Source organism: Apteryx mantelli, chromosome 1 (genome assembly GCF_036417845.1).
Source record: "Apteryx mantelli isolate bAptMan1 chromosome 1, bAptMan1.hap1, whole genome shotgun sequence".
NCBI lineage: Eukaryota > Metazoa > Chordata > Aves > Apterygiformes > Apterygidae > Apteryx > Apteryx mantelli.
Genome location: NC_089978.1, coordinates 19,531,932 through 19,545,670, shown reverse-complemented (window position 1 = coordinate 19,545,670; position 13,739 = coordinate 19,531,932). Strand labels below are relative to the sequence as shown.

Below are 13,739 nucleotides of genomic sequence, written 5' to 3'. Positions count from 1 at the left end.
GAAAGTAAAAGCTTAACTTTTCAGATTCAATTCAGTTAAAACATTTGAGCCTACAGATGAAATGAATGGGTGTTAAATGCAAATCAACAGAATCAGTCAGGTAAAATCCTTAAAAATCTACCAGACCCTAAAAATACATATAAAGCAAAAAACCAGCATTTCATTCCATCTTTCTACTGAGGAAAGAGAGGGAAAAAAGGGATCTAAAAATTTCGATTACAAAAATAATGCTAGTGTTCTCGCTGACATTTTGTCAGCCTGTCCCCCACGCATTATAACCATTACCTCTGAAGTGGCATAAATTCTTTGTTCACATAATCTAAAAAGACAACATTAATAATCCAGCATGCAGAGACTACTGTCTTGACAAGAATAACTGCAATTGTATATAGTACCTATAGAAGATGTAGCCACACTGCGAGTGTAGGCCAGTCGTTTTTCAAACCACACAGCAGGATCCAGGAATTTTTCCATGCAGAAATAACGGAACACAGGCTGAAAATTCTCGCAGACTTTCATAAAGATATTGTACTTCTCATCAGAATGTTTCTTTTGCGCATCCTTTAAATATATAAGAAATATTTTCCCCATGATTGACTGGTTAGGATGGAAAATACCTCTTCCTTTGAATGAAATACATTAATACCTTTCTAGCCCTCAGTCAAATACTTAAGCTGTTCTCTCTCTTTTCTCTGAGCTATGAATGAATTTCTTTTTTAAAGCAACCATTAATGTACCCATCTTTTTTACTAGACAATTATATTTTCATACACAACTCATGGGCTACCTGTAAAAAACACAGGTATGTGTATTACATGCATGTGCAGAAGAATGCATCTTGTTGGGACATACTTCCCCTTGCACTCTGTTCTGGTACTTCTCTTTACCTGAAGGCATCATGGGAAAGTCAGTCTCACTCATTCACACACAAAGCTACACCAAAGCCAAAATTAAATATATTTTTATCCTGTTAATACTATGTAGATTTAAAAGGAAATAATTTCTTGCACAGTCTTGGCTATATAAAGTAACAGATAAAACTCTTTGCAGTGACCTGCTGAAACCATTCAGTGTCCCTGAAATACAGGAATGGTTGTCAGAGTGGTACCTGGCCTAAAGTGAAGATGCATATCATCCAAAAATGCAGGGAGTGATTTTAAGACATGACTTGAGTTCACCGAACTGCAAGCTGCCCCTGAAGGGGACGGACCTGCTCACCCACTCACATGCACAACTGCTGCTGCTTTCTTTTTTTTGGTCCTTGCACTTTTCTAACACTATGGCAAGCTGGTTTGGGGAAGTAAACCAGCTGAAGCCATCTAATAGCTACCCATTGTCAGAAGGAAGAACCCTCCCCTGTTTGCATCTACTGAGCCAGGTATTTTTCTGCCAGCTTATACAAAATTTGTCTTCTTTTGGCTTAGCTCCCTGACTCATGGTGAGGTCAGACACCTCTGTGTGTGTGTGCGTACGTACATAGCTGCGGGTATGGAGGAGGAGCCAAACCCCTTCACACTGCCTTATGACAATTAAGACATTACATCCATCTCAGCTGCATTATAAAACAGTATTTTTATTTTCAAGGATCAGTACTTAAAGAGAATTCTGGTTTATTCATGAAAATAAAATGATGTTTCAATGCAAAGAGGAACATGGCAAGTATAAATTCTGTAAGATAACTTTATCCTGGCTCTGCTGGCTCTCTGTAATGATCATTTTGGAATTTCAATAGATTTATATTCTAGAAAAGAATTAAAACAGATTTCTTGGAGATTCAGCTATATTCAAATCTTTCCTGTAACAATCATTCATTTAGTAATTTTGATTTTGTAAAAACTCTTCCTAGGCTGCATTCAGATTAGTCTGAAGATCTATTAATTCCATGCCACTGGTCATATTCATCGTTACATCTTAAAAGCATAGCTTTGTTGTCTCCTTAAATACTTAGGAAAAAGAAAACCCCTCTGTGTAGCAGAATAAGAGCTAGATATTTTTCTTCAATTATTGTGACTCACCATCATTATCTTCTGACACTGATAACTGGAGTAATCTTTTGGCCTATATCTCTTGTGAGCTCCCTCTTCAACATTCACAAGAAACTCCCCTATGGGAGTTGTTCCTGAGCACCATTCAAGAACACCACTTCTCTGAGAAAGGGGAACTACCTGTGAAAACAAAACCACTGCTGCGTGACGGGAGCATGACACACACACAACTATGAACGTATGTACTTCAGAGCATGGGTGGGTATTTGTGTTTGCTTAAAAAGACAGGAGACCAAACCATACAGCAGACTGCAATATATGTTTTTAAATATAGCTATATGCAAATATAAAATATACTCAAGGTTCTTCTAGTGAATACTTACAGACTTTTTTAGCCCAGAGAACCTTCCACAGGTAACAGTAACACTTCATACTTGAATAGGGTAATAGAAGCATTGTGTGAATTACAGGTTAAAAGTAAAATCGGAAACAAACACATGGCCGCTGCTTGAGCGGATTAGGTTTGTCCTAGTCTGCTTCCCATCCTAGGGAACAGCTGGTCATTTCATAATTGGCTGTAATAGTTACCTTGATTACTGCAACAGACAGAATTGGCCTTGAGACTCAAAGATCTCCTGGCCTCAGAAGAACAGCTACCACCCATTGTCTTTCATTGTCCTCTCTTATGGAAGTAGCTATATACATTTCATTTGATATTTGCATCTTTCATCTTCTTTGCCTTTTCTATTGAGGGTTGTTACTAAAGTATGAAAGTCTCCTTATCTGATAATGCAATCCCTGTTCCTTTCCTCCCTGCTCTTATTCATTTATACTCATGTAAAAAAAATGAGTCTTCACTGAAATCTATTCCGAAAATGCAAACCAAACTCTACCTGTGAATTCTTAAAACTATGCTAACAATTCAGATAATTTTCTTGAGAGATTCTGGAGTGTATATTTCTCATTTATCAAAGACAAGAACTTTTACTTAAAAAAAGTTTACTAACAGGTCATCTTCACAGCTATTATTGTAGTCCCAAACATTTAAAAAGGAAGGAAAAGGGGAAAGTACATGTCCAAATACATTTTCTGCATTCATATTTAGATTTTATTTTTGTATTCCCAATTCCAACAAAAACAGTTCTGCAATTCAAATCCTGCATGAACAGACTCTAGACAGGACTTCTGGATTTAATTGTAAGGAAGACCACAAGACCAAAATTAATGAGAATTCATGAACAAACTTTTATGCCCAAGTTTAATGACCAGCATCTTACAATTCAAAGATAGTGCGTGACTTGCTTTCATTATATGAACTTAAAATTGAAAAGAAATTTTTGAAGAGTATTTAAACATACATTGGAGCAGCAGAATTTTTTTCTAAGGACTTGAAAAAATAAATTGTAACAATTATTTTGAGTTTATTCCACACCTTAGGAAGGGGTGACTGTTTTCACAACATGTACATAAATATACTTTCATATTGTCTTTGGGTTAAAAAGAGAAGAATGGGAAAATATGTTATAACAGCAGCATTTATTTCTCTGCTGCAGCTGCTGTTCAAGGCTACCTTGTATCTTCGGATGGTTAATTTTCTCTTTCGTGTTTCAGTGTTTTGCTGGAGCAATGTATTGCACATCTGGAAAACCTGTTGCATGACAGCATCTTGTCGCAGGTCATCACGTCCCTTTAGCACAAACATAAAAAGCAGATAAAGAGCACTTTTGTCAGCATCCAACTTCTTCTTCTACCACTTAAAAAATTACTTTAAAAATTCACAAAACACAGGTTACTTTTCCACTATAATTTCCTGCAATAAAATGTAATTAACATTTGCTTTTCCTTTATATTTGGTTTTCTGATAGTGCTCAGTTGCTTAAAGGGAACCATCATCAACTTAAATCATCATCATCATAATCTTTTTTGACAAATATTATTTGATTAAAGATTCAGTCAACCTACGTAATGTATGGTACCCTGTTTATAAAAAATGTTTCATTCACCATATTTACCAGTGCAGCACACTGCTGAAGCAGCACTGGTTGGTAATGCAATTCTGATTAGGGAAAGCTCATCTAGAGATTCATGCATCTCCTTAAACCTTTCAATACTGCCCCAAACTTAACAGCAAAACAAAGTTCTCCCAGCAGCTGCTGAATGTTTATAAAGGCATCAGAGATGAACAAAGTGAACTCAATTGAGTTTAAAGAGAAATAATTTTGGTTTAGGAATTTGTGTGTCTATATACATGTTTTCAAATTATCTCTGAATCATAATCCTTTTTTATATGGGGGAAAAAAAGGAGATATTTAACATAAAATGCACATGGCTTTTATTTGCTGTTGAGACACAAGCACACATTTCAGCAGGTCTGGTAATTATCTCTTGAACTACTGTACATACACACATTGTTGAAAGTTAATTATAAAAATGTACAGTATTATGAGACAGTTTGTGATTTCCTTTATTAAAACATCCCTGAACTGAAAAATTTGGCACTGACTGTGAAAAGTTTGCTCAGGGTACAGGAGCGATACATGAGAAAAATGACATGCTAACTTAAAAACAAAATTCCAACCTGCCAAGTCTCTGAGACGTCATTACAGCTGACAGGACCTACCTTAACCAGTTGCCTCCTTTCTTTACCATCTGATCCTACACAATCTATTATTTTAGGCAGATTTAGGCCTCCTGCTAAGCGAAATTCTGGCTTAAAAGACCTTATTGTCACCAAATTTTCATAACTTCCTGTGGGATCCACCTGAAATTATAAATTTAGTTTAAAATTACTATAAATATTACCTCCATTTCAATCAGAGAGAGTGCTAACCCGAGGTTTGTAAGTCTTATTAGTAGACTAGATGCTAAACATTTATATGAGCATTCTGTCATCTACAAGGAAAATACCCACAAAAGCTACATATATGCTGCTTGAAAAAAAAACAGCACAGGAGTGAGTGTGATTCCTGATTGTTCACTTCATTGGTAAAGGGGACCTGGTGCTGCAGACTTCCACCAAACCAGCTCTGAGACAATTTCAGCCCATGCCAAATCATGTTCTCCCAGAAAACATTCATGTATGGTTGGGGGACACAGCAGACCAGGAACCATTCACATTTGGCAAAGCCACAAATGTACCCAAACTACAGTCCTAAAACTCTGTCCCAGTGCTATATCTTCAACCATCCTGCATATCCTCATGCCACAAAGCAACCCCGCTCAGTTAGCTGTTAGGAAATACTGCTCCAGTTATTTATATCACAGACCTCCTGTTATTTCAAGTAGTTTGAACTGGGAAAGAAAGGCAAAGAAAATAACGATCATATCTTACAAAGCAGCAATACCTGGGGCCAAGAGAACTACAACCAAATGCTATGTAGCATGAGTGGCGATTTCCGGCCTCTGAAGTCAAATGGCATAACAGTGTTCCTTGCCTGTTTTATTTAGCTTTATAGACATAGCTGGAGGGACTTCTCATAGGGAAGTTCAGCATCGTAACATTAAATTTTAGGTGCCTGGTCCCAAAAGCAACTCCACAGTCCTGAAACTGGTAAGTGTCCTATATAGAGCCAGTGGACCCTCAGGTATCTGAGTGCCTACGCACCCATCCCAACAACAACTTACGCTGATGGGAATGGGTAATTTACCATTAGTGAAGAGTAAAACATCTAAAATGGGCAATTAGGAAAAACAAAAGGAGGCACATCTATTAAATCTCAAAACTTTCTAGACATTAAATGCCTCCCCAAAACTATGAGCACCTGCAGAATAAGAGATTAGGAGTCCCAAATCCTCTCTGGGATTTAGGCATCTCATCATTCCTTTTCATAATGAAAGATTAGCCCTTGGTAACAGTGGGAGTGGCAAAACCATCTTCCATATAATAAGCAATTATCCAGCAAATATAAGAGTTAGGGTCAAGGTCTTCTTAAGCCTATGGGAAGGATTTCACCCTGCATCTCCCATCCCACAAGAAAATACCCCAGCTATTAGGCTGACCTTTAAAGAACACAGGAATTTGATGAAGAGATATAAGCTATGACTCACATTATAAAAAGCAGAAACTGATTCTAAGATTTAATATTATAATGTATATTTATTTCAATTTCAGTCACCTTAATTTCCATGGTGGGAACAACAACATCCTCCAAGTTCTTCAGTTTAATAATTGGCTGGTCAGCTGGAATACTTACCCCTTCTGTAATTAAAACAAATTCATACTTTTAAATTCAGAATTATAAGCACACATCAAAGTTCACAAATATCAGCTTACATTGCTTCTGAGGACCCAAAACCCCACTGCATACTTCTGTCTAGGAGCAAGAGGAGCTGATGAGGACGATCACAGGAGAACTGGAGTTCTCTGGAGTTTCATGCTCAGAAAGTCTGAATCTTACAGTACAAGAAATTCCTATGACTTTTAAACCAGACAAAGTTTTACATTTATCAAAAGTAGGACACAGTACTGGCACATCATCTCCTTTAACTGAATACTTAGAAGTATTACTTTTCATCCAAGAAAAAATATACCTCTTCACTACAAAAAAAGAAAAAACTTTTCAAGCCTTACTTCTTTGAGATTTCCATGGAGTAGCATCTAAGTTTGCTAATGTAATATAAGCATCACAAAGTGCCTCAACATCTCGAACCATATGAGGGCTCCTCCTTCTTATAATATTGATTATATTGCTGGCAGCCTCCATTCTGTCCTAAAAAAGACCAGCAAAATACAAACACTACATTTTGCAAACTATGCCTTAACAGATTGAAAATGCACAATAGCATGCAGTCAGTCAAGAACAATCGTGATAAATCCTATGAAAATTGAGAAAACGGACAGTCCTTTGTGACATGAACTGAAATCATCTGAAGGCAAATTCTGTACTGTCTAAACTGAGATAATGAAAAAAGTGGAATGTATCTGGGGGTGAAGAGGGAGCAAATCTGTCCAGCCAAAGTGCAAAAAAACTGCAAAAATCCTGCAGCAAAAGGGACAGGCAGTTTTGGATATCCCTGCATCATCTTCCTGCTTCCATCGTCTCCTTCTGCCTGAAGGAAAAGCTTGTATGCAGAAGGCAGAAATCTGACCTGTGTCCTTTCTGTGCTAAATGTGAGATTTAGCTGAGTTTAGTATAATCCCAGTCCCAAGGGTGAGATCACAAAAGAGTTAACTGTTCCAAGAGAAAGGAGAAGAAAAGCCACATAAAAATGCGGTGGAAAATTTTATGGGGGTGGAGGGTGTGTAGGGGGAGTAATGACACACATCCATGCCTGGACTACAGGGATGAGGGAAAGAAGTGGCATGTGAGATGATCCCAAAGGCAGGTTCCAACAAAAATCAACAATAACATTAACATGAAGCCACAGTTCAATATTACTGATCACCATGGCTTTTAATAGTAATGCCATATAAAGAAACAGAAGATATATTATACAAGGCTAAATACTTAGAAGAGATATTATCAGTTAAACATACAAAGCAGAAAAAAATCAATTCTGTATGTACTTTTAAAAATAAACCTACTCAGGTCCTTGCTGCATCTAAAATGGCTTTACGGAATCTCACATCAAAGACATTTATCAGAAAATTATTCTTTACAATAATCTGAGACTTGGGGGTAATTGTTGCAGGAACAGAGAAAATGGATAGTCCTTTGTTCAACTTCAGGAATAACCTATTTCAATAATAATCACCAATGTATACTCAAAAGAAGGGTCTTTTCGTAAAAAAGTACTTTTTCCTCCCATTCTTTCTTAACAAGAGTCATTTGCTGAGCTCTACACTAAAATATCCCCTTGAAATAAGTAATTTTTTTACAAAAGCTAATGTGATTAATAGAACTGAATTTTTATTTTTCTAGTTACCACATCAAGCTGGGAGATTTCTTTTGGTGCATTTTTAATTAATTTATTTCTTCTTATTGCTTCTGGTTTTGTCAGGAGTTCATCCTTGTTAGCATTTGCCAAAGCTAATATTATAAACAAAGTATGATGCGGATGATCCAGTGAAATTCTAGATATTAGCTGTCAAGAAAAACAAAAAGATCACAATATTAAAAGCTGAACAGAAGAAATAAAAAAACTTAATTAACATAATTAATTTTTGAGCTTCTATAGTTCTTCATAGGAAATAAAAGTAATAATATCGCTTAAGAGTTTTTTCCACAACTATAATACATCAAAGTATATTCCTGTACCTACATAAGTGTATTCTTAGACAACAACAAAATCAGTAAGGTAGCAAGGAGAAAGTCCCCAATCCTCCTCCTCTCTCACCGAAAATATTGATTTTGTTTAAATCATTTTTAATAAATTTCTACCAGCTACATAACTCATTGAGATACAGCTGTACAAAGGAAGATGCATATATTGTTTAAAAGTATGCATCACAAAGCCAATCAAGATGTCTTCTGATACAAAAAGTATAAATTACACTATTCAGAACTTCATGAAATCCTAGACCACCCATCATCTTGGTTCCCATTCGAGCAGCCAGCTGGTACATCAGAGGCAAAAACTTGTATGAAGGAATCTTCTCTGCATTCTTCTGTAGTAGAGAAAATTCAGTTAGAAAGCTGTACTAAAAAACAAAAGATTGTAATCATAAAATACTGGGTAAGGGCTAGTAATTTGTTTTTAACTGAAGGCAATCATTGCTGAGTGACCAAGTGGCAACAGAGGAAGTATCACATCATCTTGGTCCATGTCTCTCAAGTGTTACAAGTCCTTGATGAGAAAAGTACTATTTGCCATTCTCTTAGAGCAGAGCTTAGACACATTAATTCAGAATGACCACATTACTAGGTTCTATATGAACAAATGGCAGGAGACCCTCCTAATCCAAAAATTTTACAATCTAATTTAAGACAAGAAACAATTGTCTGTTAAAAATATGAGTAAAGGAACACTTTTTATTTCTCAAAGTTAATTATAAAACAAAGAGATGCAATAAATAAAATAGATCTCAGTTATCAAAGCAGGTCATTCATGTAAGAATTAACAGACATGTTGGATCATGGTAGAAATGACAGAATTGATCTGATAATTAAAACCTCACTGGTCCCCTGCTATGGTCTACAGATGGTCTAAAAATAGATCCATTCACCTGAAAGTATATACAATATAAACTAGACATAACATAGTAAAGGATGTTAAAGAAGGACATAGGTAGTATTAAAGATATGTAAAGAACAAGGTGATAACAGTGAAAGATCATGAGATATGCTTAATCTTACAGACTTCTTAAATCATAATGTAGGATGCAGTGAAAATTACACTGTTACTGATGAGCAACTAATTGATGAGCAATGATAACTGAAAAAAACAAGTTTTGAGGGAAAAGTTAAGGAGATACATAGGAAAGCATACTGCACTGTGCTGTAATTCATTTTCTAGAAACACAGGTATCATGAAAAGAACATAGACGAGGAGAAGAAAGATGGATAATTTCAGTTAAAAGCACAATAGCGAAAAGCAACAGCAGACATTTACCTTCATCATTTCATTGACTCTATCAACTCCAGAATTTTCAAGCCATAGGGAACAGAGTCGGAATATCCACATATCATGCTCTTCTCCACTTAGTAAACAGCTGATATAGTTCTCCACTGCTTTACACAAGAAACGTTTACGATCCTCAGTTAGGGCATGTATGGCACATTCATCCAATTCAAGTTCTCGCTGAACTTTCACTGTATATCTATGTGAACAGATTTTTTTTTAAACAACAAAATATTTCTTAATGAACTGACAAGAAGGCTGTCTATAGTTCTCTTGTTCATAAATTTAATAGTCTTTTTTACTTGCTTTGCATGCACAAGCACAGTAAAATAAAAGACTGTTAAACCAAGCTGTGGCAGCTATTCCTTTGATGTATGTCTACACAAACCCAGTATTCTTTAAGCATATTTTCAGTCAGTGTCTTTTTTCTTCTTAATGGTTTAATCTTAATATCTGTGTAAATATGAATATCTAGTACAGACCATTTGTGTAAGAACTTGAGTTTCCAACTGCTAAAGTTTAGAATTTTCCCTCACTTTCCATTGCTCTTACTAAATCTTTAAGAGCTCTACAGTAAGATGAATTCTCCTCTTTCACCAAATGTATGATGGAGAAATCTCGAACTCATTTATTTTTTTCTTGTAAGGTTTTCTCTTCAAATAAACTAAACAAGTTCAGGGAATGAACCTGCACTGGCCCATAATCATCCACACTGTTCAACTGTTAGAACACTCCTTGGCTTAGTTTTGGCCCACACCAACTAGCACTCTCCTAGACAATGTCCAGGCACAGATCATGAACTATTCTCAACAAGCAGTATGGATTTGGCCACTTGTTTTGGGAAGAGGAGGTAAAATCCAGCTGCAGAGATGTGAGCCTTGTGGTATCACTTGCCAGAAGGTCACAGAATTAGTAAAGATGAAGCCTTTGACTATTCCACAGTAACTACCTCTCAGTTTGAATGCTCACCTATTTGTCTGAACTCTGCGCTCCCTTAGGAGTCCAACCTCCTCCTTGGCCTTCTTCAGTAATGCCTGCTTATTTTCAAACTCTGAGGATTTCATGTAATTCTCAATTCGTTGGTACTGATTATCTGAGAAACGAGCCAAAGATAGAAAAGCCTTCATCTTTCCTTTCTTCAGCTCATCACTGCCATCTCCACTGTGGCTTGTAGCAATTTCCACAGCCTAACAGGGAAGTTACAATAATGATAAGGCTGATAATTAGACTGATAATCACTATAACTAAACTCTATTGCATAATGCATGATTAAACTTTATTATTTAATATTACCTCTGATGGCATATGTATGCATACAAAATAAAACCTATTGTACTGAATATTCTTGTAAGTTAATTTAATCCTAGAGGAGTGTTCAGTGTCAACAGTCAAAAATATCATACTTGAAACAGCTTTAACAACTGTACAGGAGTTTCCTACAGCTATCTACCTTTTAGAGTAACTGCACATGAAGTTTTTCAACAAGACAAAGATATTTTGCTTTAAAAAGCTTACATCATAAGACAATGAGAAAAAAATAGAAGACGGTTGATAAAGTGTCAAAAAGAGAAGGAAACTGTAAGTGAAAGTCACTGATTCAAATTATCAGAATGAAGAAGGTATGTAGAGAGTAACAGGAAAGGCAGAAGCAACTAGTGAAGATTCACAAATTAGCATGAAATAGAGAAAGACAGAGTAGACAAATATTATTAAAAATGCTTTTTCTACTGACCAAAAGTTAAAAAATGATTACAGTATTTTGAAACATTAGTACAAGGCCTTCTAGTACCTGAATATAGACTGTTACGAACAAAACTCCAATACTGACAACCCAATCAAGTGAATGACCTGTCCAGTAAGCACAGAAGGAAAGGATGGGGATGAGGAGGAGGAGGAAAGGGAACAGGACTACTAGTCTTATCACTGAACTTCCAAGCCAAATATTACACAGAAGTTTCACTGTGAATTCTATAAAGCCATATACCACATATTTTATAAGATTATAGTATTATATAATATTATACAAGATTATCATATTTTTATAAGAATCCATATTTTCAATACAGAAAAATTAAGGACTGTATTATAAAGTTTCTTGACATTTTAATAAAGTATTTTAGCACAGCATTTATCTCAAAGACTGCACATTTCAAAGGCTTGCTGTACCTTTTCTAAGTATTTCTGCATGATGACTGTAGGGTTTTCCAAGCATGTTTCTGCTAACCAGGTCCCGCATAACCTCAGACACTCTGTATACATCAGTTTTAGATGAGGATCATTCTCAACCTTTGAGAAAGAATGTTTTGGAAAAAAAAAGAGGAAGGCATCAAATAAAAAGATATCTTTTACATATAAGGTAGGCAATTATAAACGTTTTTACTCCCACATATAATTTAATCACTTGGGTCTATTACACCTTCTGCATCTACAAAGTCATTTACTATCCACATTGATAGCAGTCAACAACCTTAAATCACTTTCTGTGTTTGACTAAAGAAGAGCATAAACTATTTTTAAATACTTGAGAGTTTGAACAATGAAAAATGCAATAAACTGATAAAATTTAATAAATATTACATAAATACACATCACATTTCCAGAATTGTTATTTCTAACATCCTCATTTAATTTGAAGTCCCACAGTGTACCCTGGAGGAAACATTCAGGTGTTGTGATAACTATCCAATGTGTAATCATTAAACTTTTAGGAGAGACCTCTAGATGGAAACTTGGTTAAAAGTGCTCTGAGAAGATGATGAAATGAGTTCCAAAGGATTTGCCCCAGGTAGAAGCTCAGCTTTAATTCTATAGTAGGACAAGTTTCCAAAATACTTTTAATATAGGGTCCATATTAAAGATGACCTGTTCTAGATGGCAACACTGACTGTGAAATATTGAAGGGTATCAAAGAGGCTGCAAGAACACAAATCCTCCTTATGTAGACACACTGGAATGTGAGGCTTGGACTAAATTTTTGGAGGCACTCATCAACTCTTTCATGGAACAATTATGGAAATCAAATGAGGAGCAAACAACTCTCAAATTTCTCCTAATGTGTATGGAGAACTTGACTGAAAGAACTACAAGTTTTTTGAAAAGTAATATTCCTTAACAATGTATATAGATTCAAAGCAAATGTTTATTACCTTCCAAAAAAAGACTCAAAGAAAGCCATTATGGCTAAACAGAAAGGTAAGGAAGATGAAGTAAGTTTTACGTCATCTAGTAAACAGGCTGAAGTTGTGTCCAAGTGAAAAATAAAAACAAATTAAAAAGTCATGAAATATCCTGTCAAATGAAGAAAAAATCCCACCATTGAAATGTCCAAAAATCCCAAACAATTTTAAAAAGACACAGCAAATAATAAGAAAGCATTTTTTAAAAACTATTAGGAGCAGGTAGCCATTGGATGGCCTACTTGATAAAAAGACAATCAAGTTATAAAACAAATAGTGCTCTGAGAAGATAAAGACAGAGCAGAAAAAAGCTAAATTATTTGCAGTTGTTTTCAGTATGGATGAGTTTGAGTAGATTCTCACTAGAAAAACTTTCCTGATGGGGGATTCAAAGGTCTGTCTGTTAGATGTGTCAATAGCAAAGGCCATAGAACAAACTTACAAAATGAACAGTATCAACTCACCAGGACTAGACTGTATTTTTCCAAAAGGTCTACAGCAAGTCATAGATGAGATAACTGAACTACTAACAGAAGTAGAAAAGGTTTTGCTTAAAAATGCCTTAGTATCACGGGCCTGCCAGGTGGCATGCAAGAAGAATAATAAAGACAGTAGATGAATGAATATGAAGAAAAGACAGAACAACTTTTGTAAAAGAAAATCATAGAATCACAGAGAAGTCTACACTCAAAGGGACCACTGCAGATCATCCAGCACAACCTTCTGTTGAAGCAGGGCTTTAGATTTGGTTTTCCAGGACCCTGTCAGGCTGTTTTGAACTACTGTTTGCTAGCAAGTGAGATTCCACTTCTCTAGGCAACTTATTACAATGTTTAACTGCTCTCACTGTGAAGAATTTTTTTCTTGTATGGCATTTTCCCTGAAACAATTTGTACCCATTTTCTTTTGCCCTGTCACTGTGCATCTTTGTGAGTAGAGTTACCTACATCTTCTCTGTAACTACCCCTTTTAGGTACTGGAAGACTGTGATTAAATCCCCCTGAGCCTTCACTTCTCAAGGTTGAACACAGTTCTTACAACCTTTACTCCTGTGACAAGTTCTCCAAGCTTCTGATCA

The 13,739-nt window shown here is 35.8% G+C and overlaps 1 protein-coding gene across 2 annotated transcripts in view; it reads right to left on the bottom strand.

Annotated features, from left to right (window-relative positions):
- The window catches only part of ATM (ATM serine/threonine kinase), an 82,507-nt gene that overhangs the window by 6,682 nt on the left and 62,086 nt on the right, over positions 1-13,739 (bottom strand). For both annotated transcript variants that reach the window (XM_067289966.1, XM_067289972.1), the window contains exons 48-58: positions 11,652-11,771; positions 10,455-10,672; positions 9,477-9,684; positions 8,419-8,532; positions 7,851-8,009; positions 6,556-6,694; positions 6,101-6,183; positions 4,606-4,746; positions 3,556-3,672; positions 2,016-2,165; positions 396-561 (exon numbers count right to left, since the gene is read on the bottom strand). In XM_067289966.1, coding sequence (XP_067146067.1) covers positions 396-561; positions 2,016-2,165; positions 3,556-3,672; positions 4,606-4,746; positions 6,101-6,183; positions 6,556-6,694; positions 7,851-8,009; positions 8,419-8,532; positions 9,477-9,684; positions 10,455-10,672; positions 11,652-11,771 — 1,615 coding nt within the window. The remainder of the gene's footprint in view (positions 1-395; positions 562-2,015; positions 2,166-3,555; positions 3,673-4,605; positions 4,747-6,100; positions 6,184-6,555; positions 6,695-7,850; positions 8,010-8,418; positions 8,533-9,476; positions 9,685-10,454; positions 10,673-11,651; positions 11,772-13,739) is intronic.